General features: G+C 36.4%; 1 protein-coding gene across 2 annotated transcripts in view; it reads right to left on the reverse strand.

Annotated features, from left to right (window-relative positions):
* The window catches only part of ZFPM2 (zinc finger protein, FOG family member 2), a gene marked incomplete at its 5' end in the record, with an annotated part of 474,948 nt that overhangs the window by 156,992 nt on the left and 290,528 nt on the right, over window positions 1-27,428 (reverse strand). For both annotated transcript variants that reach the window (XM_080694918.1, XM_080694917.1), the window contains one exon: window positions 2,542-2,653. In XM_080694918.1, coding sequence (XP_080551044.1) covers window positions 2,542-2,653 — 112 coding nt within the window. The remainder of the gene's footprint in view (window positions 1-2,541; window positions 2,654-27,428) is intronic.

A 27,428-nucleotide genomic window follows, 5' to 3' on the forward strand; every position in this document is an offset into this window, starting at 1 on the left:
GGGAGATAGTCTTGGGACAAAGTTTGAACATTTGGATCCAGCTATTACTGAAGTCCAGTAAATTATTCAATTAAATCTTTTATTTACCTTTTTTAAAATGGGGTGGTACACTAATTGCTTCCAAGGAGGTATTAAGTGAGGATTAAAGAAAGCAATGGATGTGTAATGGTTATTGCAGTTTTAGCATTTGAACAGCAATACGAACTATTCATGTAAGTTGAACCACGTCAAATGACCTTTTATAGGTTAACAAACTACTGGATATCAGCAATTCATATGGTTAATCATCATATTATTTGAAGTGTCTACTACAGTATCTGTTAACCATTCATCATGGGTTTATCTAATCAACCAATAGTATTAATCTCATTTTTTGTATGGGCAGTATGCCAGACCAGGGATAGAAAATGACTAAGTACTTGTTCTTACTACTGGACAGTAGATTGGAAAAGCAGGCAATGTTATCTAAGTTTTTTACTTCTTTTTTGTTGGACACATAAACCAATGACCATAAAACAAAGCAATGAAAAGCAATGAGAGACGTGGGCACACTTAACTATTCAGAACATTAAGGAGAGAATTCTAGGGATGCTTAATAAATGGTGGCTGTCAGTTCAAGGCTAATACCTAGTTGAATTTCAATGCATGCTTTGTGATTAACTGACTGATTTACTAATAAGAATTTCTAAACTGCCTCCATACTGTTTATTGAAAGAAATCTTAAAGGGAAGCCGGGTGTGCACCCTTGTAATCCCAGCATTTGAGAGGCTGAGAGAGAAGGATCACGGTTCGAGGACAGCCTCAGCTACTTAGTGAGGCCATTTGCAACCCAGTGAGACCCTGTTTCAAACTAAAGAATGAAAACTAGGGCTCAGAGTGTAGCTCGGAGGTAGAATGCCCCTGGGTTCCATCCCCAGTACCGCGAAAAAAAAAAAAAAGTCTTAAAGGATAGTAAAAAAAAAATACAAAGAAATAAATATGTTAAAATAAAGTACTCCACTGAATGTGGAATTGTAATTTTTTTCTCAATATCAATATCTCTTATAAAAGGATTCCTGAATTCAAGAAGCAGTGGATTGAGATCACAACACGGGACTAGCTATTGTCAGAGTTCCTTCATACTACACTGACATAAGGAAGGCAAGCTATTGCACAACAGAAAACTCTCCCCAATAGTTGGCCCTACATTTCAATATATATGTTATGTATATTTTTATTTCTGAACATGGGCATTGGGAGACTGAGTCACTGCACTATTTCTTTTCACTTTGATAGATCCTATTGGCATAACCAGGAAAAAGCTCACTTCCCTTTTAGCTTAAAGGGCCTACCAGCATACCACAGGTATGTCAGGTTAGAAAATTAGTAGGTCTGGGACCAGCAATTATAGAAGGAAAAAGAATATAATCAGATCCTGGTGTGCAGTTTGTTTTTTTAGCTTGCAAATTCCCTCTTTCCGGTGTTTCAACTTTCAAAGGCTTATGGTAGTTTAGAGGCAATCCTCTTATAAGTGCACAAATTGTAATGATTATAGGAACAAGTTGTAATTGTTTCTAGCAAGTTTTTAAGAGTCTTTGATGTTATGATTAGTGTTTTATATGTTAATATATTGATAGGGGTGCTTATTTGCTTGTTCCCTTGTATGCTTTTATGGTTTCTAGGTTCAATGTGCAAATAAATCTTTGATCTCAGTAGGTCTATTTGGTTAAAAAAAGAAAGCTGAAAGAAATTAAACATGAGAAGCACAGGTTTTGCAATATTTACGAAGAAGTGCGATTAGGGATTTCACTGTTTAAGTGTAGAGTTGGGCAGAGAAAAGCACCCCTCAAACTTCAACATCCAGAAGGACAGTCCTGTCTTATGGAGAATCAGTCTCCTGATGTGTCATCTCGAGCCCTGGCTCCTTTGTAGCCAGGGCGTAGCTACAGGATGCAGTCTAGGTTGATGTCACACTGAGCAAATCAAAGGCAAAGCTCTGCAAGCCATCGGCCTCCTCTTGCCCATTTGCCTCCTGCCCTTCAGAAATCACCATGGGGAGGAAGTCGCTCTTTGCAAAGATTTCATTGCCAGCCATCCACTCTCATCCTGTGTGATTCAAGAGACTGTCTGGAATACACTGCCTCGTAAAGCAGGCACCTTGACACAAATTGCTAAAATTCAAAAGGAATTCACTTTTTGATAGATAATGCTAAGAGGGGAAGCTGGGGTTTCATCAAACTGGGCTATACATGAAACTAACAGCAAGGAAAAGGTATTCATAGATGCACTCAAACACCAGGTTAAGAAAATTGTATGGCTTTTGGTAATTAATGGTATGGTACTTTTTGTTTGTGCTTTCTGTACCATGCGGGAGGTGGGGGAGCGGGGAAAACAAAACAGAAGGCTTTACTGAAAGAAAATAGAGTTTAGAGGGAATCTTAAGGAAAAAGAAACAGAGAGGATCAAGTTACACTGGGTGTTTCCAAACCCGCTCTGGTGGTGCTGTCTGCAGTGCTTGGGTTTCAGTACTTCCAAAGAGAGAGGGCGCGATCTCACTTTTACCTTTGCTGTACACAATGCAGTTGTTTTTGTTGTCTTCCACTCCTTGCCAAGTCACATCGAGAAGCCACTTGGGGCCAGCAGTCAGCACCATTGGGACCTGAGCCTTTGTCTTCTGCAGAAAGAATGATAACAAACAGATGCCATTTGCTTTCGTTGATTAAAAACTTGAATAATCATACTAATCATTTTATTTTTACAAACAACTAAATCTCCCCAACCATAATCCAAGTCCTTATTCCCCTGTCTCCTGATATCTTTTTAAGAAAACAGAAGCTGTAAGGCTTTACTGCTTTCACTAATCTGAATGGGAGAATTATTATCAAGGATTTTTTTCCCCCTCCTAAATGATACTGGATCAGATCTCCAAGATTAGACAGATCTCTTGTGGCTCTGAATTATAAAGAGAATGCAGATGACTTTCATCGCAGAGAGCAGAGTGTTTGGAAGTGAACTTTAGACACATTGTACTTTCCTATCAACAGGATCTCACTATTTCCTGAAACAGACAGGAAAGAATTTAAAGAATCAGGATCCATTTCAAAGCTCTATCCTGAGCAACATTTATATTAGAATGGGGACCTACTCTGAATGGCTAATGAAACCCACCCAACCCCCCTCTGCTAAGTGTGAATATGTAGCCTGACTGTAACTGAAATAATAATAATGCTAATGATTCACCAACATTGTCTCCAGAAAGACTATAAAAGAGGAATCTTGAATAAATTCAAATGCAGAACAACCAAAGCATGACATCCTTTGCTCTGAGAGGCACAGCAGCAGGGAGACAAGTGTTATCGTTAATAAAAGGTATTCAGTGTATATTTTAAACATAAAGCTCAAAAGGCTCAGCATCTGTGGCTGTTTCACACCTAAATTCTTTATCTCTAAATCTCTGCTGATATATTTACAGGGCAGGAAATAAACTGGAAGGAAATAAGTAAGCCTGAGCAAGGCTGTGCTTCCGATGAGTCACCGTGAACTGGCGTTCAGACTTTTATTATTTGCCAGGCCATGTTCTCTGTATCAAATATCATGAAACCACAACACTGAGTACAATGCAGGAGTCTCAAGGTAATTTCTGAACTGAATTTTCACCTAGATATGTTCCTGCCAAAGAGATCTCAGTCCATTCTGGGATTTTTCCACCTGTTGGGTGCTATCACCACCAGTTTCCCAAATTGGCATTAATAAGTATTCACTTGAGGAGTTTTGGACACGTTCTGACAATTTCAAACCTCCTAGGTGTCTGGAAAACCCATTTCACCCCACTCATGCCAACAACAATAGCGCATGATACACGGATCCATGGTAAACTACAAAACTACATATGTCATATTAAAACTACGTAATGTAACAAGTGCTGACCCATTTCTTGAAAGTAGTATTTATATTACAAAAGTAACATTACCACAAAATATGATTTCATGAAAAAAAACATGACAGATAAATTTAAAAAGAAGCCTGAAAAAGAAATCATGTGTTGAAACAGAAGCGAGAGTAAACCAAATCAAATATAACCAGTTTTAGTGCACTGAGTATATTCATATTTTGACTCATTTTAGAGTCTTAGCTTTTTGCCTATCTATCTTAATAATTGGCAATTATAACCCTGAGAAAGTTATTGCAGGTTCTGAAAGAAGTGATTTCATGTTGTATATTTACATACAAATATACATTTTATGTTATATGCATTTTGTTTTATATATATAACACATATATATGTGTATATATTATATACATATATACATATATTATATACATATATATATATATGTATGTGTGTATACACACACACACACACACACACACACAAACAATCTAAGCAAAATGTTATCAGGTCATTCCTGTTATTTATTTCACTGACCACTATTATTTAATTTTTAAAGGATAATTACATTAGAAACAACATTGTTCAATCTGAAACTACTGTGACCTGAGTATTGACAAATCCTCCTGTCTCCGCCTCCCAAGCACGGGGATTTACAAGCATGTGCCACCACGCCCAGCCTCTTTTGATTTTAAATAACAAATTTCAAAATCCACTGACCAATTCTCTTATATTACGACCATAAGTATTTTAAATTGCCTAATATTTCTACTAAAAATTCTGAAAGCTATTTGAATTTATACACATTAAATTAGCTTAGCTTTTATAATTTTCTATAGATACTATGAAAAAAGATATAGATCACTTAAATTCTTGAGAAAATCTTTTAAAGTAAAGTAAGCCAAATGATTTGTCAAATACTCTTATCCTGATTTTGTCACACTCAAATAAAAATAGTTCGTTAATCTACTTCCTTGCCTGTAATTCCAGTACATGGGAGGCTGAGACAGGAAGATGGCAAGTTTGAGGGCAACCTCAGCAACTTAGCAGAACCCTCACCAACTTAGTGTGATCCTGTTTCAAATTTTTAAAAAATGAAAAGAATTGGGAGTGTAGCTCAGAGGTAGAATGCTCCTGGGTTCAATTCCCAAGTAGCAACAACAAATATATATGTTTTCAGACAAGAAAATACTGGTAGACAGCAGCACTGATATCTATATTAATAAGCTTTGTTTTCAAATACTACTATCCCTAGGGAGATCAACCACCCTGGCTTTTCCAGGATTGAAGAATTTCCTGGGAGAGATACATATATACATATTCTTAGAATTTCCTGGGAGAGATACATATATACATATTCTTAATAATATAGTAGGCATTATAATATCTTTTAAAACTATGACAAACATTTATTATAGCTGAGCACAATTAGAATTTGACTCATTAATAAATGGTACTGAAGGGAAAACAATTTTTCCTATTCCAAATCAGTAAACTGGAAGAAAAAAAATGTAGTCAAGTCTTACTGAAAGCTATACCTAAGCTATAAAGCATATAATAAGTAGATAAAAAAATCTCAAGGGACCAGTTATTATGGTTTTGAGGTGAGTCAATTTCTTTCTGAAGAAGTCAACTTTTGTAGAGATTGACTGCCTTCAAAGAAGATTACCAAGTGTGAGAAGGAAGGAGTTAGCCAGGATTATATGAAATCTACACTCCAGAAAAATCTATGAATAGAAAAATAACAATAATATCCCCATTGATCATTAGGTTCATTTTCCCATGTCTCTCTCTAAAATAAGGATTTAAAAATTCTAAAATGTTAAGAACTAGAAGCAACAACTTAATGTTCTTTGAGTTTATATCCCTGGTTTCTCAAAAAAATATATATATATATTTCCCCCTGGTTTCTCAAATTATATACATATATATATGTATGTATATGTATATATGTATATGTATATATATGTATATATGTATATGTATATATATGTATGTATATATATGTGTGTATATATGTATATGTATATGTATATGTATGTATGTATATATATATATATATATTGCCCTCAAAAGAGAGCAGATAAAAAAGTTATAGAAGGTAGGGCTGAGACAGAGGACCACAGGTTCAAACAGTAATTTAGCGAGATGCTGTTTCAAAATTAAAAATAAAATAAAATAGGACTGGGGTGTAGCTCAGAGGTAATACACCCCTGCATTCAATATCTAGTACCACACATACAAAATAATAATAATAGTAATAGTAATAATAATAATAATAATAATAGAAAGAAGAAGGGAAGGAAGGCAGGCAGACAGGCAAGAAGTGACTAAGGTTTCATACCATAAGAGAGTGAGATTATTCCAGATTAACCAGACGAATCCAATCTATTCACCAATCATTTTTTTGTTGTTGTTGCTGTTACTGAGGATTGAACCCATGGGCATTTTACCTCCAACTACACTTCCAGTTCTATTTATTTTTTATTTTTAAACAGGGTCTCACTAAATTGCTGAGGCTGGCCTCAAACCTGTGATCCCCCTGTTTCAACCTCCCAAGTACTAGGATTAAGGTATGTAGCACCATGTCGGCTCAGAGGAGTACTTAAAAGTAGAAAGGAAGCCAGGTATGGTGGCGCACGCTTGTAATCCCAGCACTTGAGAGGCTGAGACAGAAGGATCGTGGTTCGTGGACAGCCTCAGCTACTTAGGGAGGCCCTTCACAACTCAGTGAGACCCTGTTTCAAAAAAAAAAAAAAACAGAAAAATAAGACTGGGGTGTAGCTCGGAGGTAGAATGCCCCTGGATTCCATCCCTGGTACTGGAAAAAAAAAAAAAAAAGTAGAAAGGAAAAAAATAACCAAAAAAATTTCAACCAAAGGATTCCATGTGCCTTTGCTGCTTTTAAAGATAGGCAGTTAGCCAGGTATGGTGGCTCATGCCTATGATCCCAGTCCTTTACAGGAGCATCAAAGTTGAGGAGTCTCAGCAAGCAACCTTAGGAGATCCTGTTTCAAAAATAAAAATAAAATACGACTGGGGATATAACTTGGAGGTAGAGTGCCCCTGGGTTCATATCCTGTACCATGGAAGGAAAGAAGAAGGGAAAGGTGAAGAGCATAGGAAGAAGAATGCGGTAGGGTCTAGAAAGTGGGAATCGCCTTTAGTTTCTAAGAAGCCAAAAGCAGGGACTTCCGTTTCACAAGCTTAAAGTACTAAATGTTTTCAATAATCACAAATGAGCAGAAATAGATTCTTTCTCAAAAATTTCCAGAAGGAACTGGTTTTAGTATGCTGAAACCTATATTGGATTTCTGATCTACAGAACTATAAGATAATAAATTTGTGTTGTTTTAATCTCCTGTTAGAAAATTACCCCAATACCAAATGTGTTCAGATTTACTGACTTAATGGTTTTATAAAAAATGCTAAATATTCTCATCAAATGTGCTCCATAGTATGAAATAACTTTCCCTTTGTTAGAATAATATCAAATCTTTATTGTCACTGCACAATAATTAAACATTTATATGTCACTAGCTATATTTAGTGTCCTTGCTTTAAAGTATGAGAAAACACCCAGGGGTGGCAGTAATAATTCCTGCTTTTATAATAGGGTTTGTAAAAGATTCCTGAATTCAGCATTGACTTTTTTTTTTTTTTTTTGGAGGTACTGGGGATGGAACCCAGGGGCATTCCATCTCCAAGCTACACCCCCAGCCTTATTTTTTAAATTATTTTGAAACAGGGTCTCACTGAGTTGCGAAGGGCCTCGCTAAGTAGCTGAGACGTCAATCCTCTGGTCTCCGCCTCCCAAATGCTGGGATTACAGTGTGCACCACCACGCCAGGCTGGGCACTGACTTTTCAGTTGAGGTGTAACCAAAGGACATTAAGGTGGGACAGGTTAGATGATTTGGGCTTGAATCTCAATTCATGCAACAGATAAGGCTCCATGACTGGAAAACTACCTAAATATTCTGAACTTCAGAATGTCCATCTGCAAAATGAAGATAATCATTTCTCTCCCAAAGGTTATGAAGGGACTAGCATGGTGTTCAGTACATGACAGATGCACCTTTAAGTTTCACTGAATGAAGGAACTAAGGTGTCAAAATGCATTTGCTGAAACCCCCGTGTTTCTCAGACATGGCACACTGTTCATAGTTGTTTGAATACAAGTCAAGACAAAAAGATTGGGCACAGTGCCACATACCAGTAATCGCCATACTTGGAAGGCTGAGACAAGAGGATGGAAGGTTCAAAAACCACCTCAGCAACCTAGCAAGACCTTGTTCCAAAATAAAAAATAAAATAGGACTCCAGATGTAGTTTAGAGGTAGAATGGCCCTGGATTAAATCTTCACACACATACCACACGCATGCACACACACATGGTAATGACAGTCATTAGTGTTATTAATCACTTATTTCTTGTGGTACAGAGGATTGAATCCAGGGGCATTCTATCTCCTAGGACAGTCTCAGCAAGATCCCCTCCCCTTGATTTTCTTTTATCCTTTTATTTGAAACACAATCTTGGCCTCAAACCTGTTACCCTCCTGACTCAGCCTCCTAAATACTGGGATTACAGGTGTGTGCCACCATATCTGCATGATCATTTATTTCCATCTGCCCACATTTAAGATCTTTCTTAAAGTCAGATGTGACCACATGACCAATGAAATTAAATAAGAGCTTGTGTCACTTCCAAACAGAGCCTGGAAGAGCCAATGGTTTCAACGGCATGCCTAGTCTTTGCTGAAGTGATCATGGAAGCCTGGTAGGTACTTCTGATGTAAAAAGTTGCTGTGAATTTAAGGTGGCTTGCAATCTTAGTGAAACCTAGTTTTATCCTCATATGCAGGTTTTCCTATTTTGAAATAACCTATGTACTTTAACACGTTAAAGAAGAGCTTATTTGTCTTTCAGTAACAAATCAACTCAAGGTACACAATGGAAGCCTAAAATATCCGTTAAAACTGGGCCTAAAATAATGAAATAAATTCTGTGTACTTTTTGAGCTTCCACATTGTAAGTTTAAAACATCTGCACTCTTAGACACAGTTTGAACCCAGAGTTTCATGTTCAGACAGCCCACAACTAGACAAACTTGACAAGGACAAAATGGGTCAAAAGTGTCACTTCTTAGGAATAATTAGAATCATCTAATGTGGATAAAAGAGGTCAAACTAGCATCCACTTCTCACTAACCTTTGGAGTTACTGGACTGACAAAGGAGGTAGCCTTCAATAAATGTTTATAGTCAAGCCAAAAGGTTAATGGAGATAAAAGTAGACAGCCCAAAGGTATAGAGGAGAATTCTAACCCAAGAGACTGGTGACATAATGCTGTCTTAGGGATTCCAAATTTTGCTGGAAATATTTGTTGAAGATTTCCAAAATGAGAGCTGAAAAGAGCTACAAGTCATAGAGAAGTCTTGCCTGTGAGGAGAGCTTGTTATTACCTCCCTTTTAAAAGAACTGTTATTATCTGATGGAAAAATTGGCCTCCATCAACTTTAGGAAATGAAAGGGAAACTGTCATTTGAGCATCTCACACCCATGACATTAGATGTAGTTTGATGCTGATGACAATTATCTTGGTGTGAGACAATTGTCTTACGTTTTCATAACTGGGCAATAGGTGGAAAGACGTGAGTCCTACATCACAAAATTCTACTGTTTTAACAATACATAGCTGTTTTATCCTCTTGGTTAAAAATAGGTTTGATAGTTGACATAATTGGTTTTTTTAGAATTACTGTGGATATTATATTTATATAATTAAATTAAAAAACACAATAAGTACACGCAAATTTGCACGCACATTTCTAAGGCTCTTAGAAAGTAGATGCCAAAAAATAGAAGAAATAGATGCTACCCCAACCATCAATCTCCCCACTGAACCATTCTCTATATTTACATGAATAAAACTATTTTATAGAGTAAGTTTCAGTGTATCTGACAATAAAAATTATTGTATTTTTCAATTTGACAATAAGAAAAATGTTTTTCCTTCTCCTATTAACTTCTTTAGTGATAGTGAACTTGCATTAAAAAACTATTCAATAGGGTCATAACACCTACTACTACTGGAGTGGGGAGAAATATGTAAAGTAATAATTCAAGGTACTATACAATTATACTTTCAGTAACTTTAGGCATGGTATACACTCCAATTACTTTTAACTTGATCAGAATTATATGTTTAGTATGATGGTTTCCAACCAAAAAACAGTGCTTTCTAATAAATATAATTTAAAAAGTTATACATTAGCCTGTATGAATATTTGCATTTGATGCTACTAAGTAAAATATCATTTATTTTTTCTTTTTGAAAATGGAGTGCCATTTAAAATTACATAAACAAAGTCCTTCTCCAAGAGGTCCTGTAGGGTCAACATTATTCATGGAATATAAAAACAGGTTCTGAGATAATATCCAAATATTCTCCACAATTAACTAATGCCAAGTATTCAGGCATAGCTAGATAAACTGTGTGCTTCTATTTATGAATAAAATAAAATGGCCACTGGGATATCCCCTGAGTGAGTCTTCATTTTGTTTACAAGTAACGAAGAACACTTTTAAACTCACACCAAGAAAAATTGTCTTGTCTACAGTTATTGTTTGGGAAGTAATAAAACTTGACTTCAACAAACATTACAAAATTTGCATTGCCTGGAAAAAATTGCTATACTATCACATTTTCAAATCATCTAAAAGAAATCGGAATGCTCTTAAATTATAAAATGCATGAAACAAGTGAGAAGGACATCAGTGAGGTGCCACAACACTGTACCAGTCAGTACAGAATATATTTATGAATGAAAGTCCAGGGAGGTTCATTACCATAGTGTTCAGAGCCATAGTGTTTTTCTTGAGCACAGATCTATAAACTATCCTTTAAGGATAGCATGAGAGAGAAATTCCAGAGAACTTCTGCTAACAAATGTCTTCCAGTTGACTGTGGTATGTGGGATCTTAAACATGATGAGACTTTTAAAAAATAAAATGAGTGTGAAATAAAATGATAGAATTCTTGGCTACTATATCCATACTCCTTCTGTCAGACAGTTTTATCTCTGAACCCAAAATTTAAATAATCATTATCTCTGAGGTATATTTACTTTTAGTTCTCAAAATTGTTGGAACATATTATCTTAACATGAGTCATTGCTTAAATATAGGAATTTCAGTATAAGAAATAATTATCTTGCTAGAAAAGAGAACACAAATAGTTCTCTATATACAGGCTGTTAAAACAATCTTTGCTTCCAAATAAAGAATAATGTAATAAAATATTTATAACAATATTATAATATGATTTAATATTAGTCACTATAAAGATACAGATATTTCATTTTCAAATAAGAAAAACTCTAAGTGAATAATAAACATTTATGTTATCCAGATATTTATTATACTTTCATTTTCAAAAAAAAAAAAGAATAGAATCATTTCTCTTTCTTTTTTGCCAACTATACTCCCACAATCTCATCTGTTCTCCACATACATTTGGCTCCAAAGAGGAATTACTCCCTCCAAGCTGGCAGCCATTAAATTCAACCTTTTATTTTATATAGCTCTGAGAGTCAGAGTGTTTAAGGAGTGTTGTTTTGCTCCTGGCAGAATTTCTGGGTTTGCACCTAGTGCAATGTGCAAAAGAATGTCAGCACTGAAACCCTGTGAAGGGAAAAGCGAATTGCTGTGGAGTAGCCCTCCGCACAGAAGGCTGTCACGGAAGCCTATGGCAGGGGTCAGGGTTGCCCAGCCCTGGCACCAGCTGTGTGACTAGGGCCAGTCACTTAACCTCTGTGGGTCTCCTCTTTCTTCACTGTGTGATGATCTCACATGTCCTTACAGCTTGTTAATACTATCAATATAAGGCTTTCCATTATAGAATTTCCATCCAATCTAAACTCAAATCCTAAGTGTTGAAAAGAAAACATATGAAAATCCAACCACTAGACTTACACTTACTCTATTTTTATTGAGGAAGCAGTGAATAAAGTCATCTTAGTCGACTATATTTTGACATGTTAACCCTCTTAGAGAAAGGTGCATGCTTAAAATTAAAGAATAAAAAAGATATAATAACTATGCATTCATATTCAACTGTTAATGTCTTACTCATGTTAAAAAAAAAATAATGGCCCATTCTGTCCAGTAGTCTGTATTTGAGAATTACCCAAAAGGGGTTCTGTAAGAGACAGAAAACACTATCCTTCACAAAGTTATCTTCAGATGCTGAGAGGCATCCACCCTTCCCTCATTAATTTTCTGTAATATGTAATTAATATTTGGTTACCTTTCAGATTGCCTCTTATTATCATTTTAGATAATCTTAACTTCTGCTAAACAAAGGGAGATCCCTCTTAATATAAATAATATAGTAACATAATAACCAAATATAATTTTTCTTTTAACTACACATTGTTTTTCTGAAGTGTACCCTTATATCCATCTACATACAAGCATAAACTATTAAGAACTCACTCAAATATTGAACTTGAAGTATACTTGATATTATGATAGGGAAAATGAATGCAAAACACCTATGGTAAAATGAAAAGAAGAATGAGAAAGTTACCTCCATCCAAAGGGGGGAAAAAAGTGTAGAATTATCAAGCCACATGCTAGGCACTGTGATAAATATAATACCTTTTGGGAAGGCATATTACCTCTGTGACAAATTATTCAAAGTCAAGTTATTGAAAGACAGGTGCAAAAATTAAATTCTTGGCAACCTAGCTGGCACAAGTGTGAAAGTGTTAGAGTAGTTGAACAAAGCTTATCTAATCTGTAAGACATTTTAGTAATACGATTATTACAAATAATTAAGCTAGGTGTCTTAAATGAGACTGAATAAATACAGTTTCCAATATTTTTTAGCAGTCAACCCATGCAGAGGAACTATCCTGATTCTGTACTCTGAGAGAGTAAAGGCCAAGTGTTCACAACATGGAAAGCTGGCCCTCCCACCTGGAGGCAAGATCTCTAGCTTTCCATCTGAGAAAACAAGAAAAACAGGACTGGAAACCTTTATCTCCACCTGCTCTCAACTAGAGGCCCTCTGTTCAGTACATCTGCTGGTCTGGGGAAACTGAAGAAACCTTCTAAAAAGTCAGAACCGAATAAGTGGAGCCATTCTTAATACTGCCCCCGACCAATGCCTCAAATCTGATTTTTTTGTTGTTAGTAAATTTCCATACCCTTTATGAAAAGCAATGTCTCAATGCTCATTGTAAACCTGAAAAATTATATTAAAATATGTAATTTCTTGATAAGCTATGTTTTGGATAATATTCTCAGTCCTAAGAGAAAACTGTAGTAACTGCTTCCTTGATTCTCCATAATATACCTTAAAAAGAGCAGAAATATGAATAAAAGCATCAATGCATTCTTGGAAAGGATATTTAAATATTGTTTATATGACAAATGTAAATGTCTATTAAAACTAAGTGGTTGAGTGTAAAACAGCAGCTGGTTAAATTCTGTCTTTGGTTGCATATGAATTATATTGAAATTTGGAAGAAGGTGGTTCATACTGTCTTTTCATATTTTTGTATTTTCTTCCCTGTGGTGCTGGGGAATCAAACCCAGGGCCTTGCACCACCCCTGAGCTCCACCCCAGCCCTATATTATTTTGATGTGGGTTTTGCCAGATAAATAATGAAACATTATGTATAAAATCATGCCAATTAGTGATAGGTAGTTAGCATTATTTTTTATTTCTCTATATTGCTTCTACTTGAGAATATTATTCAAGATATTTTCTTTGAGGTAGGAAACAGTTCAAATAGTATTTTAGCAGTATATAAGGTATTACTAGTAGTTTTTCTGGCATGTATTGGAAGGGAAGGGGATATAGTGAAGTGAGATGTTGAGGAAAATACACCCAGAGCTGTGTGAATGTATGCCTGTATCATGATGAACCTCACTCTGATGTGTAATCCTGATGCACTAATAAAAGAATAAAAATATAAATCATTTTATACTTTCACATAAAATTAACTATGTTCATTATTCATTCAGTAACATTTATTGAATATATCCTACAGAGAGAACTCTAAGAATAGAGAAAAAGGATGAGTTACGTTTCCTCTAGATGCTCATAATGAATTGATAATAAAAATATCTAAATGACCTACATCTAGATTATTTAAATCAACACTGCATCACCATCACTTAGCAGCTGTAAGTCCTGGGGCAAGTTACTTAACTACATTACATCTCAATTTCTTCAACTCTAAAACAAACACAGTAAAATTATTTATGTCATAGGGTTATTTTAATGATCAAATTAGTTCATATATGTCATGTGTATAAGCAATATTGGGTATATTATACTATGCACACATTTAACTTATGTTTTCAGTCATCCCTTAAGAAACATGTTTTGATAGCAGTGCAGAATTCCCTATAAAATAGCAATTTGCATGGCTGGAAAGTCACGTGGTGCTCGAATATATGATTTATAACAGTTTATTAAGCAGCAACTCTGTGCTAAAATTCTAGGTGCTGAATTACCTTTTAAATTGATTTTCACAAAAATTCCCTACAAAGATATTGCTATGCTCATTTTGTATAAATAAAAACTGAGACTTTAAAAAGCTAAATGAGTTATCCAAATTCATACTGCTAGAAACTGCCCTAACCATGAACTGCTTTCTATTTTTCTCTTAGCCATCTATAAGAACTGAAGTCTTTCATGATGTTAAAGCAATGAGAATCTTCTTAGGAATTGTGTTAAATATCAATTCTTCATGTCCATGAAAACTAGCTTAAATGATTTTCCATGAGTCAGTGGTTAGCAGTTTCTGTTTTACATTATGCATGATTCCTAGCTGCACTTTGTATAAGCTAATTGCATGGGGCCTCATTAATAATCTTCAGGGTTTTTCGAGCTGTGAAATTTATAGCTTTTGTGGTGAATTATTTCTCACATTTGCACAGTTTGGGGTCTTGTAAGTTGAGTTGAGATACTAAATATCAACATCAGGCACCAAGTAAGGGGGAATAGATTGAACATCGTCTAGTTAGTGATATAAAAATATTAAAAAGCAGGTAATGCTTTTTAATATTTTATTTTTATGACTGCAGGCATTTTCATACTTGCAGTGATGATTATATCTTACCCTGGATAAAAAATAGCCTATGTAAAAGTTTCCAATCATAAGCAGAATTCGTGATGAGATCCAAGATGTCTTTAGGCTCAAATTCACTCAGTTTTACACTGATTGCACAGGAACAAATGAAGGCTGGGATTCTGCTGATGATTAACTGGTCAACAGACACAGTATGGCTTCCTCATGGTACCTTTTGTTGAGGCATCAGGCTGCTTCTCAGAGAGACTGGTGTTGCCAACCGGTAGACTATACCAAAACACAGAGCAGTTTCACCTGCCAGCCAAAATTCAAATTTAAACTGGGAAGTCAAACCAGGCATTGGGTGAGCTGGGCGTGGAGGCGCACACCTATAATCTCAGTATTTAAAAGGCCTAGAGAGGAGCATCACAGGTTTGTGGCCAGTGTCAGTAACTTAGTGAGGTCCTCTGCAATTCAGTGAGACACTATTTCAAAAAAAAGTAAAATAGAGCTGGTGTTATAGCTCAGAGATAGAATACCCATGGGTTCAGTCCTCAGCATACACAGACACACACACACACACACACACACACACACACACACACACACTCATTCACACAAAAGCATTGGATGGACATAGAGTGAACAAAGGCAGGAAAAAAAGTGTGTACGTAGTTATTTTTATTCAGTGAATTTGACACCAAAGACTTCCATCTAAATGTTATATTCATGGTATACTCACAACACTGTATTTCCAGACTTTGATGGGAAGGATGAGGAAACAAGGCAGAAAACTTAGTTCTCACTCATATGGAGACATAACTAACACTGGCTAAAAGCTTGGGTTCTGGAGCCAGACTGCTAGTGTTCAAATCCAACTGTTGCTACTTATCTATGATATGGAATCTGGACAAATAACTTCAGCCTTGAATATCAATCAATTCCTTTGTATTATCATAATATCCCACAGGGCTATTGTAAAGATAAAATAAATGAATAATTATAAATTATTTAGTATTGGTATAAAAATTGTGTTTATAATTATGTGCACTATTTGGGAAAATTGGGTGAAGTTTAAGAAAAAAATTTATTTATGACAAGTTGTATGTCTGTTTAATTTATTATATCTGATATCAACAGAATAATCAATGTATAATATATATAAATGTGTAAGTGATTACTACTTTAACCAATCTTTCTACCTTTTGTCTACTGGATTCATTGGTTAGTGAGGAAACAATCCCACCACTGATAGCACAATAAAAGGATATTAATTACAACTGAAATGTTAGTTGAATTAAGTCTTACCTTCCATAATAAAAAGCTCTACTACTAATTGTTTAGAAAATTAAATTCATTATTCTGTTTAAGATTCCCCAAATTCCATATATATATATATATATATATATATATATATATATATATATATACATGGTTCTGGACTTTGAATTCTTTGTTATGTTACTTCTCAGTTTTGAAATCTGTCTTGGGAGTTCCCTATATAGTACAAAAATATTAGAATATAAAATATCTTCTTGTACCATAGGCTGAAATAATGCCTTAAGTTTAAATATATTAGTCTTAGGTATGTATTTAATGTTTTGCTTATCTCATTTGTGAACTATAATAAAATAGAAACAAATTCAAATCTAAGTAAAATTCCTATGATTACAGTGACTAAAGGATTAAGTACTTTTTCTTAGTTTATATTTTGTGACTATATATATATATATATATATATATATATATATATATATATATATGGGGGGGGGTCTGGGGATGGAACCCAGAGGCATTTGACTCCAAGCTACACCCCCTGCCTAATTTTTTATTCTTTATTTTGAAACAGGGTCTCACTGAGTTGCAGAGAGCCTCACTAAGTAGCTGAGGCTGTCTGTGAACCCTGACCCTCCTGTCTCAGCTCCCAATTGCTGGGATTACAAGCGTGCGCAACCATGCCCGGCTTGTGCTATAAATTTTTAAAAATGTCCTAGAAATTCATTAAACTTGCATTTTGTTTACACTTTGTAAGTAGATGGATTACTTTGCTCAAAAACTATTTCTTACCGAAGCCAGTTTCCTCATTTGTAAAGTAAAAGACCAGGACTATACAATGTCCAAGCATTTTCTGGCTTTAGCGTTCCATGTATTTTATTTTACTTTATTATAATTGGTACCCTATAGTCTTACATCATAATGTAGATCATGTTGAGAATGGTATATACTCACACAGTACTTGGTGTCCTCCTTCCCCACCCCCAAAGCTTTCCCTTTTCCCTCCCTCCCAATACTGAATGTCCAGGCTAACAGTCTAGTTCTCCATCAACAGATGAATGGATTGCAAAACTATGGGAAATTCCATGTATTTTAAATGGGAGGAATTCCTGAAACAGACTTGCCCATGTCTTTCAGTCTTTTAGTCTTTGCTCTCTTTTTTCTGATGTTAAAGACTTCTTTAATGTGTTACAAATGACAACAAAGTGTCCCCCTCCCTAGGAACAAAGATGAAATCTCTTCAACAAATCCATGAACTTCTATGAATGTTCTTTCATGGGGCTTCTCCATTACATTTGAGAGCCATAAACACTGTCCTTAATTTACACTGAAATGTTTTTTTCCTTAATTCAACTATGCACAAAGAAAAACGTACAAAATCACACTTGGTTTATTCAGCACTTTACATATGTAAGGCCAAGTGGTTTTATTTACTGTTCTGTCTTCCATATCATCTGAGACTGTGAACCTCCAGATGATGTAAGAAGCTTGAGCACGCATGTGTTTCCATGTTGGGCGGTTACCGACTAACCCAACTTCTAGCTTTCAATTAGCAACATTATAAGAGATTTAATTTTTTTTATACTAAATGACACTGTAAAAAATACCCTTCCCACCATGGCCAATCAGTGAATAGTTTACAAATACTGTTAAGTATAAGACATGTAAGACACACAGACCAACTTCCTCTTTGGCTGAAATCATACTATTCAACAACATATGGAAGAAAGTTTGATAGTTTTGCACTCAACTAGTTTAAGCAACTCTAAAATAAACTCAATGATAAGGCCAGTTGATAGAAAAAATCTCACACATGAAAAATGAAAGTGTCTTCATTTATTATGTATAATGCTAAATGTGGATTACAAATAAACTGGAGAGTTTTGAAAATCCCTCTCATCTAATTGCTGTGAATAGACTAAACAGATGCAACAAAAGCAAATTATCTTGTAGTTTTTCCTGTCTTAAAAGCAAAGATGGCGGGGGTGGGGGAGAAAGGGCAGGGAGTGAAGCTAGTGATAAAAAGGAAGGGTCCAGCCTTGGGACTGTTGCAGAGAGAGTCTGCATTGCAATAAGACTCAACAAACAGCTCTGATCAGAATCTAAGTGATGGGAAACAGCCTGTAGCTTCGAGATAGCTGCTTCACACTATTTCTGAGTTAAGCCAGAACAAGTAACAGCATGAATGCATAATTATAATTATGCATCAGAGTATGCATAATGATCTTAAAATCGGTAAACAAAGAAAAAACATCAGAATGTCTCAGCTATTTTCAGGACACTGTTACAGAAGACAAAATATGAACTAATATTTTAAGGAGGAGAGGCTTAGTGAAACTTCTTTATGAAACGTGCAAACTTGAGGAAATCATTGGTGAATCAGTATTGCTTTAAAAGTTTTTTAGGAAATTCCACATGAACTAGCTAAGTTAAAAAAAATGCAATAGAGTGTTTCAAAACATATGAAACAAACACCCAGGAATGCTCATATTTAAAATACCTAGCATTAACGACAGAAATAATAATTTAGGAATATCTTGCTGTTATAATATGTGTCTCATAGAATGATGCATGTCCCTAAAATTATTTGGGAAAAGATACTGATGTATTATAAGACAGGTAAAAGAACTAAGAGGTGTGTTAGAGAGAATTAAAGGCAAGTTGGGAATTTTAAAAAAATTACTAGAATCCAAAACTCTAAGCATAAGAAAGTCTTACCTAAAGTTCTCTAGTTGTAATGTAAATTCTTTTTTTCTTTCTACTTGCCAAAATAAAGAGAGACCTCTAGGCTAAGAGTTATAGTTCTTCATACCTTAAAAGAGAGTTATGTCATGTAACTTCTAACTTTTTTTCATATGACTTGGCTTTCTATTTTTCAGGCAAAATGGTTTGATGTTCTGGAACCCAAATCTTTTCTTTTCTCACGGTACTATTTTTACTGCTTTGCTCTGGAACTTGGCCAAGTCCTCCTCATTCCTCTTAACCGAGTCTTAGGCTGAATACTTTCTCTTAATAAGTATGTTGGTAAACCTGGAGCTAATGGGTCCGAGAAAGACCTAGTCCATACACAGAGAAAGATGTGAAGGATGCTCTGGAGAGCATTTAATCTTCAATGAGATAAAAAAAAATTATCCTGGAACTTCTTTCATCTTCCATTTCTCTTGTCCTTCCTTCCACCATCACTGAGAGAAAGCATTCAACATTTTCTCCTCCCCATCTCTTTCTATCCTTTCTTTTACCCCTTCTTGCTCTCTCCCCATCCACCGCAACTTACTTGGCCACATCATTTCTAACCCCAGTCTTCATTGGGCTGTGTTGCCCTCATGAAAAAAAGCAGTTGAAATCCTCTAAGTATATCACCTCTTTGGTCTGTTCATTAACTTTTAGTAATATATGTCTTCATTACTGAAATCAACTGAATCTTATTTCAGTCAAATCAACCAATCACCAGATCCACTGCTGAGCACCTACCTACTAAGGCAGAGGCCATTCCCAAGTTTTGTAGAGCTCACAAAAGAACAGGCACTTCAAAAACCGCAGCAATATTTTTAATTTTGAGTTAGGGAGAGGAAAAGCTCAAGAACTGGCAGGGGACAGGAAAGCTTCCCAAGGCAAGGGATGGCTTAGCCCAAGAATTAAGAGAAGAAAATTAAGTGCAAAAGTGACTTGGATATTGAGGAAAAAGTTGAGATGGTGAGGGAGGTCTGCTCTGTCAAAACAGTGGGCAATAATCCAAGTTTCTTCCATGAATTTAGAAGGATAGGAAAATTATCCTTGTTTTTTTTTTTTTTAACTTTCCGCTGTTTCTCCAAATAAAAACTATCCTTTTTACTCCAGCTTTTAGGAACATCTGTCTTTTTGACAATATCCTGGTTCACAAGCTAAAATGTTACAGACGCACAGACAATTTAAATATGTAATGACCCTGCAGAAAGAGAGAGCAAAGGAGACAGGAAAGTTCACAGACTTTCTAATAAAGAGCCAAGTCTAGATATATTATTAGACATTTGAAAAATTCTTTCATACGCCAGCCAAATATTTATAGACTGTTTTCAGCCAAAACCCTTGTTTTGTTTTTCAGTGTTGGTTGGAGTGCCATCATTATGTGGGCAATGTGAGATGATTGTGCTGAAGACATTTTTTAATCAAGCCAGGAAAAAATAGTAGGAAATAATGAAGTAAATACAGAGCATCCTACTTCTAAATGAACTCCAAGAGTTCACTTGAAAACACACATTTGAAACTCCGAGTACCTTTTTCACCTTCCCTGAGTGTTTCTAAAACCAGAGGCTACAGATCTCTTGGAGTCTTCAATATTTATGGACATTTATTTTCAATTTGATGTCTTCATTTTTATTCTAACACGACAAACATGAAAAAAATGCACTTTTACAATGTATAATGACACATGCACATTAGAAATACAGTAAATAGAATATCTCTTTAACTTGGTATTTCTCAAATGGAAATTTAAAAACCCCTGGAAGACCTTGAAGCTACTTTTTTTTTTTAAGGATTCTATATCTTCCTCAAACTGAGCAAAGAACTGGCATAGGCCCAATACTGTGAATGGTCAAGTCTCAAGGTTAGGTTTTTAAGAAGGTTATTTAGCCCTTAATCTAGCGATATATTATGCACACATTCCTGTGTCCAGGAATAAGGGTTATTTGTTAGAGGAAAGAGGGAAAGGGAGGAAGAATGTTTCCTCATCTTTTTCTGGTCTTAGAAAAAATCTAATGTGATTTGTCTTTGTTTGCCTTTCCTCATCTCTGTTCTTGCTCCTAGATTCCAAAATTATTCTCTCTGATCCTTTTGAGTATTTTGGCCTCTTTAACTCCTACACACACAAAAAAAGTTCATTTGAGAAATAAGTGTCTAAACTTACAAATGATTCCATACAGTAAAACAACCTTTTTTTCTCTTATTCACCATAAACACACACACACACACACACACACACACACCATACACACTTCCATTCATACATTAGATAAGTTTTCAAGAAAAAAAATCCAACCGAATTAATATTAAGGAATGATTGGTGCCCATGCCATGGATATATCTCTCATTACTAAGCTATTCCTTGTTTTCAAAACTTTCCTTTCTCTAAATCCGAACAGGCATAGTATTGCCATTTTCCAAATTTTCATCTGTCTGCTTATTTTGGTTTTAAGTGTCTCCAGTGGCTTCTTGGCTAAATATTTGATACTTGTGGAATGGCAAGAGTGGAACTTGGGCATTTTCAAGTTAATATAATAAGCAAGAGGAAGTCAGAAGCGATCTGTAAATAATCCATCAACTTGTCAGCCACTGAAGGCTGACATACTGACTTCTGAGATGTCGCGAGCAGCTCGCTGGTTACCAAGGTACCACCATGGAACTGGAATGAACTGTGATGCTCCACGAACTGTGTTCCTCTTGCTTCAGAGAGTAATTTCTGAAAGTGCTGACCTCTGGTAGTGCTCAGTGTATCATGGCCCGGCTGCACAGGGCTGTCACTAATTGGCAGCAGCTGCTCCAGACAGACCTGGTCCTGGCAAACAGACTGAATGCTTTTCTCTGCCCTTAGGAAATCTGTCTCTCCAGGTGAGGTTTGAGGCCGTGTGTAGAGCAGTATGTCGAATTTGTTTTCCTATTATTTGGGCAATGGATAAATTAAGTATTTCAACATCTTATGTGTTACTAGTCTGCCTTTTGAACATTCTGAAAATAAGTGCTTTTTGAATATTATTTTTTTCAGTTCTTAATTGAAAGGCCATGTAGCTCCTAATACACAATAAAACAAATTCATATTTGAAAGCTTAATGTAGTTTGACATAAAGATGAAGCTGGTATTCAGTTTCTCATGGACAGGTGTTACATGCTGGTTTCTGATCCACTCTTAAAAAACGAAGAATGCAGACTAATTGTTCCTAGAAGTTTAAGTAAGAGATGCTAAACTTCATCTATTTTTCACTTTTCCCTGGACCCTGTCCCCGCCAGGTTTCCAATATCAGTAATTTCTCAGAACCGCAGACCACCAGTGACATCACCTCCAATGTTTTGCTCTTCTCTGCAATATTATAAAAATGAATCTTATTCTGTTTTTAATCACAAACCTTATCCAGCAATCAAGGCAGGTATATAATAAGCTAAGCTACTCTGTAAATCTAAACATTCCCCACAAATGGAAAAGATACAGCCTGGGCTCTCTGATTGTTACTAAGGCGACTATCTAAAATGAAAATCTGATTAACCCTTTAGCTGCTGGGAACTACCCATATTCCACGTTAGCTGACTTCCCTGAACTTATCTCTCCTTTTCCCCCTCAAGAAATTCATAATTGCATCGCTCCAGAGGAGTTATGCTCTGCTTATCCTATCTGAGGCCGAGAGGGTTGTGATGTGTGGTCGTCCTGTCTGGACAGCTGAGTGGGGTGGCTCATGGGGAAATTGACATTGAAACAGACATTAAAACAGAGGGCTCATGATTCCCCACTTATTTAAGGCATCACTTTGATGAAATCCTTGACAACCTTAAGGGGTTTCTATCCAATAAGAAGCAGAGTACCAGTGTATTTTCCTTCCACTTGGGAAATGATTTGACAGTAAAAGCTGTATGTTTCACAAACATATTTTGCTCAACTATTTTTGAATGACATTAGCAACTGTTAACATTTGCTAAGAAGAATAATATTTCAGAGCATTATGCAGGGTTTTAGCCAAGAACAAATATCCATCAGGCACGGTCTACTCTCTCTCTACAGTGAAACAACAACGACAAAAAAGTGAGTTCAACAGCCCAGGAGGGATAAGAACACAGATTTTCATATACCTTTGACTACAGGAGACTACACACAAGGAATCCATCATTAGTTTGATTTAGAAAACTAAATCAGCTAATAAAATAATATCAAAATCCCTATACGTTTACATTATTAGCATTCAAGTTTCTTTAAAAGTCTCACTCCCAACCGCCTCCACCCAGTCCCCCACCAAACTCTCCAGAATGATGTTGGATGGTTTCTCCTGGCCTCCCCACTGGAGGCACCACCGTTCATTTGTTATTCCCTACACATAGCTTGATTTTTTCCCCTCCTCTTCTGGTTAGGTCATTCATTCCCTTCATCCTAGATTCCTTCCCTGCTCCTCTATAATTCAGACCCACTGCTTCCCTCAGACCTTGCTCAGCTTTCGTTGCCCTGAGGAAGCGTTTCCCAATTAACCTCCCTCCCTCAGTTCACCCTTTTATGTCCCCTCAGAATATAATTGTGCTGTGCCATTTTGGACTTGTTGATACATCGCTTGTAATTGCTTTCCCCCTCCCCTATCGTGTCTGTGTCATTGCTTTTGCTTCCATTTCATTTGTCTATATTCTACTCCATGTGCTTCTGCCTTCCATGTTCAGAGAGTTTTCGAGTTTTTGCCGTTTCAGAAAAAGCATCGCTGGACTCCGTGCTGGGTAGTTCATCAATAAATACTTTATGGCTAATTAAATGATAGGCAACATTAAGAATCATATTAGCTTTCTATGCTTATACAGTTCTTCATATTGGATTTTGCAAAGTAACAATACCACTAGAAAATGACTCTCATATCTATATTGCCAGCTCATAGACAATCTCCCATATCCTACACTTCCTTTAAGTATATTTCTTCCTGGGTATTTATATTGCTTTTTATTACAATTGTGTCAGGTTTAATATGTTTAAAATGAAATTCAGCTTCTGCAAACCCCAATTTTCCTTTCATATTTACCTATTCTTATTAAAGTTACTCACTGCTTTTAAAAACATTTAGTAAATCTAGCATTTATAACAATTAAATATGTTCAACTTTTGAAAATGGCATGATATTACATAGAAAGACCCCCAGTGATACCTGCTACATTAGTGAATTACATTTGGGGTTGGATATTCATACAAAGTATGCGGTGAGCCTTCCTTGTGGGGTTTAAAAATTGAAGACAACATGATCAGAAGTATAAAAAAATGCCAATGAGACTAATTTTAAGGATATTTAATTAATGACATATTTAACTTATATTAACTATACAAAATTAAATAGATGTTTAACAACTCAGAGATCTAAAGCTCTAAACTGAGATCTAAAGCAGTAGTGCTGCTGGTTATAAAAGCGGGTAGCCAAGGAAAGCAAACACAGAAACTAGTTTAACTGGGAAAGTCCAGAGTGGACTTGGGGGTACTGATTACCTGGAAGAAGGCCCTGGTATTGAAACATTTAGTAAATCTAGTATTTATAACATTTAAATATGTTCAGCTTTTGAAAATGGCATGATATTACAAAGGAAGACCCCTAATGGGGGGTCATCAACCAATGCAAGAAAGGCAGAATTATATGAAAAATAATTTAAACCACTAAAATCATAGTTAAGGTTATCTAAGTACAAGCTAAATCCTGTAAATCCATAGAAAAATAATCTAAGAGATCACTGAGGGGGAGACAGTGTCAGTAATATGTGAAGATCTGAGAGGGATCTATGTAAACATCTTAAAACTAAAGAGAGGGAAATGTTATTAGCTTTGGTAAAAAGTTGATAGTCTGGCATGGTGGCCCAGGTAATCCCAGCATCTGAAGAGGAACTCCTGCTGATACTCTAAACATGGTTTCTTCCATTGATGGTTGCTTGATTTCCTTACTTTTTGGTGGAGAGAATTAATTAATTACCCTCAGGCGGAGACAGGAGGATCACGGTTCAAGGATAGCCTCAGCTATTTAGTAAAGCCCTTTGCAATTCAGTGCAACCCTGTTTCAAAATAAAAAATAATTAAAAAAAATAGGGCTGGAAGTATAGCTTGGGGGTAGAATGTCCCTGGGTTCCAGTCCCAGTACTGAAAAAAAAAAGTTGATATAGAGCTGGGTGTGGTGGTGCACACCTGTAGTCCTGGTGCTTGGAAGGCTGAGTCAGGAATGTCACATATTTATTCCAAACATAGCACATGATGATGATTTGGAGAGGATACACTTTCTTTCTTTCTTTCTTTCTTTCTTTCTTTCTTTCTTTCTTATTTATTTATTTATTTATTTATTTATTTTTGTGGTACTGGGATGGAACTCAGGGCCATTTTACCTCCGAGCCACACCCCCAGCCCTATTTTATTTTTAGTTTTTGAAACAGGGTCTCATTGAGTTGCAAAGGGTCTCACTAAAAGTAGTAGCTGAGGCTGTCCACGAACTGCAATCCTCCTGTCTCAGCCTGAAGGTAATTAATTCTCCCCACCAAAACATAAGCAAACCAACCAATTACCCATGGAAGGAACCATGTCAAGCGGATCAGTAGGAGTTCCTCTTCTAATTAGGTATGGGGTCAGCCAAGTTGTTTTTCAATGCTTCAGTCTTCTTACTTAGAAAATAAGATGGTAGTTAGGTGTGGTGGTGCATGTCTATAGTTCCAGCACTTGGGAAAGGTGGATAGCAAGTTCAAGGCTAGCCTCAGCAACTTAGGGAAACTGTGTTTTTAAAAAGGCCTGAGAGCCGGCATCGGAGCCTGCCGTGAGGCGAGGCCAGCATTGGAGCCTGCCGTGAGACATGGCCAGTGCTGGGGCCTCTTAACCTGGGAATGGAACCTGCCGAGGGGTTAGGCCGGTGCTGGGGCCAACGAGGCCGGCATTGGAGCCTGCCGTGAGGCTAGGCCGGTACTGGGGCCTCCAAGGCCGGGATTGGAATCCTGCCAAGGGGTTAGGCCGGTGCAGGGGCCAATGGCCAGCATCTGAGCCTGGCGTGAGGCAAGTTCACTCCTGCGGCCTCCAAGGCTGGGACCAAAGCCAGCTTTGGGGTTAGACCAGTGCAGGGGCCAGCGAGACCAGAACTGGGGCCTCCCATGAGGCAAGGCCGCTGCTTGAGCCAGCGAGGTCTGGATCAGGCCACTGAGTAGCCAGGCCACTACTGGGACCATCAAGAGTGGGATCGGTACTTGCAACGCAGCATGCACAGAGAAATATCGCAGAAAATATCAATTAGACACTTCTCTTAATCAGCAATAACTAGGAGGAAAAGGGCAACAGGAAGAGGTTGAGCTATAGAAAGGGCCCTATAGTGAAGCAACTAATGTGACCAATCAGAGGGTATGTAATACTGGAGGACGGAGCCTCTTTAAAACGCAGGAGGTACATAAACAAATGTATCAAAGTAAATCACCAAAGAAGTGTGGGATGGAGGGAGGGGGAGGGAATGGGATGGGGGCTGGAGGAGGGCTAATTGGATGATGTGTGCTTGTATATCCTCTCAAGTCTTGTACTCCAATGTGATTGATATATGACTACAATGCACCAATTTAAAAAATAAATTAATAAAAATAAATAAAAAAAATAAAAAAATAAATAAAAAATAAATAAATAAAAAGGCCTGAGAGTATAGCTCAGAGGTAGAATGCCTCTGAGCATTCAATATCCAGTATCAGGAAGAAAAAGAAAAAAGAAAAAAGGAAAAAATGTAGAAGATAAAGGAAGAAAACAAAAGGTTGTTCTAGTATTCTTTGTGTTCTCGCATTCTGTAATTTGGCAATAGGAAGCTAAAACGGGAATGCTACTGAAAAATGACATATAATTTTCCAGAAGAAGACAGAGAATACAGCCAGAACTTGTGTATTAATGTAGTGACAATGATGGTTAGTATTTATGGAGTGCTTGCTCTGTGCTCGCTTTTGTACTTTGTACTTTACATACTACATAGCCTATTTTAAACTTTACAAACTATGTACAAATGTTGATACCTCCACCCAAGCAAATCAGTCAAATCATACTCAGCGGGGTGAGGTGGGCTGGAGCTACCAGCTCAACAGTCATGCAATTCAGGCATGTTGATTCCTCTTCCTGTGCTCACAGTCACCGTATTCTCTCAACCCAAGATGAAATAAGACCTGAAAATTATGTGTGTATAAAAGTATGTGTGAATATACCCCCAAATGATTAACACATTAATCAGGACTAGGAAGTCATTTTCCTAAAAATCAATACAATATGTCTTCTTGGTGTGAGGAAAGAAAATATTTAAAACCAGACATTCAAAAATCAGTATATATCTGGGCATGCTGGAGTATGCTTGCAATCCCAGTATTCGGGAGGCTGAGACAGGAAGATCACAGTTCGTGGACAGCCTCAGCTACTTAGTGAGGCCCTCTGCAACTCAGTGAGACCTTGTTTTAAAATAAAGAATAAAAAATAGGGCTGGTGGTGTAGCTCGGAGGTCAAATGCCT

The sequence above is a fragment of the Muscardinus avellanarius genome, assembly GCF_963383645.1.
Source record: "Muscardinus avellanarius genome assembly, chromosome: 4".
Taxonomy (NCBI): domain Eukaryota; kingdom Metazoa; phylum Chordata; class Mammalia; order Rodentia; family Gliridae; genus Muscardinus; species Muscardinus avellanarius.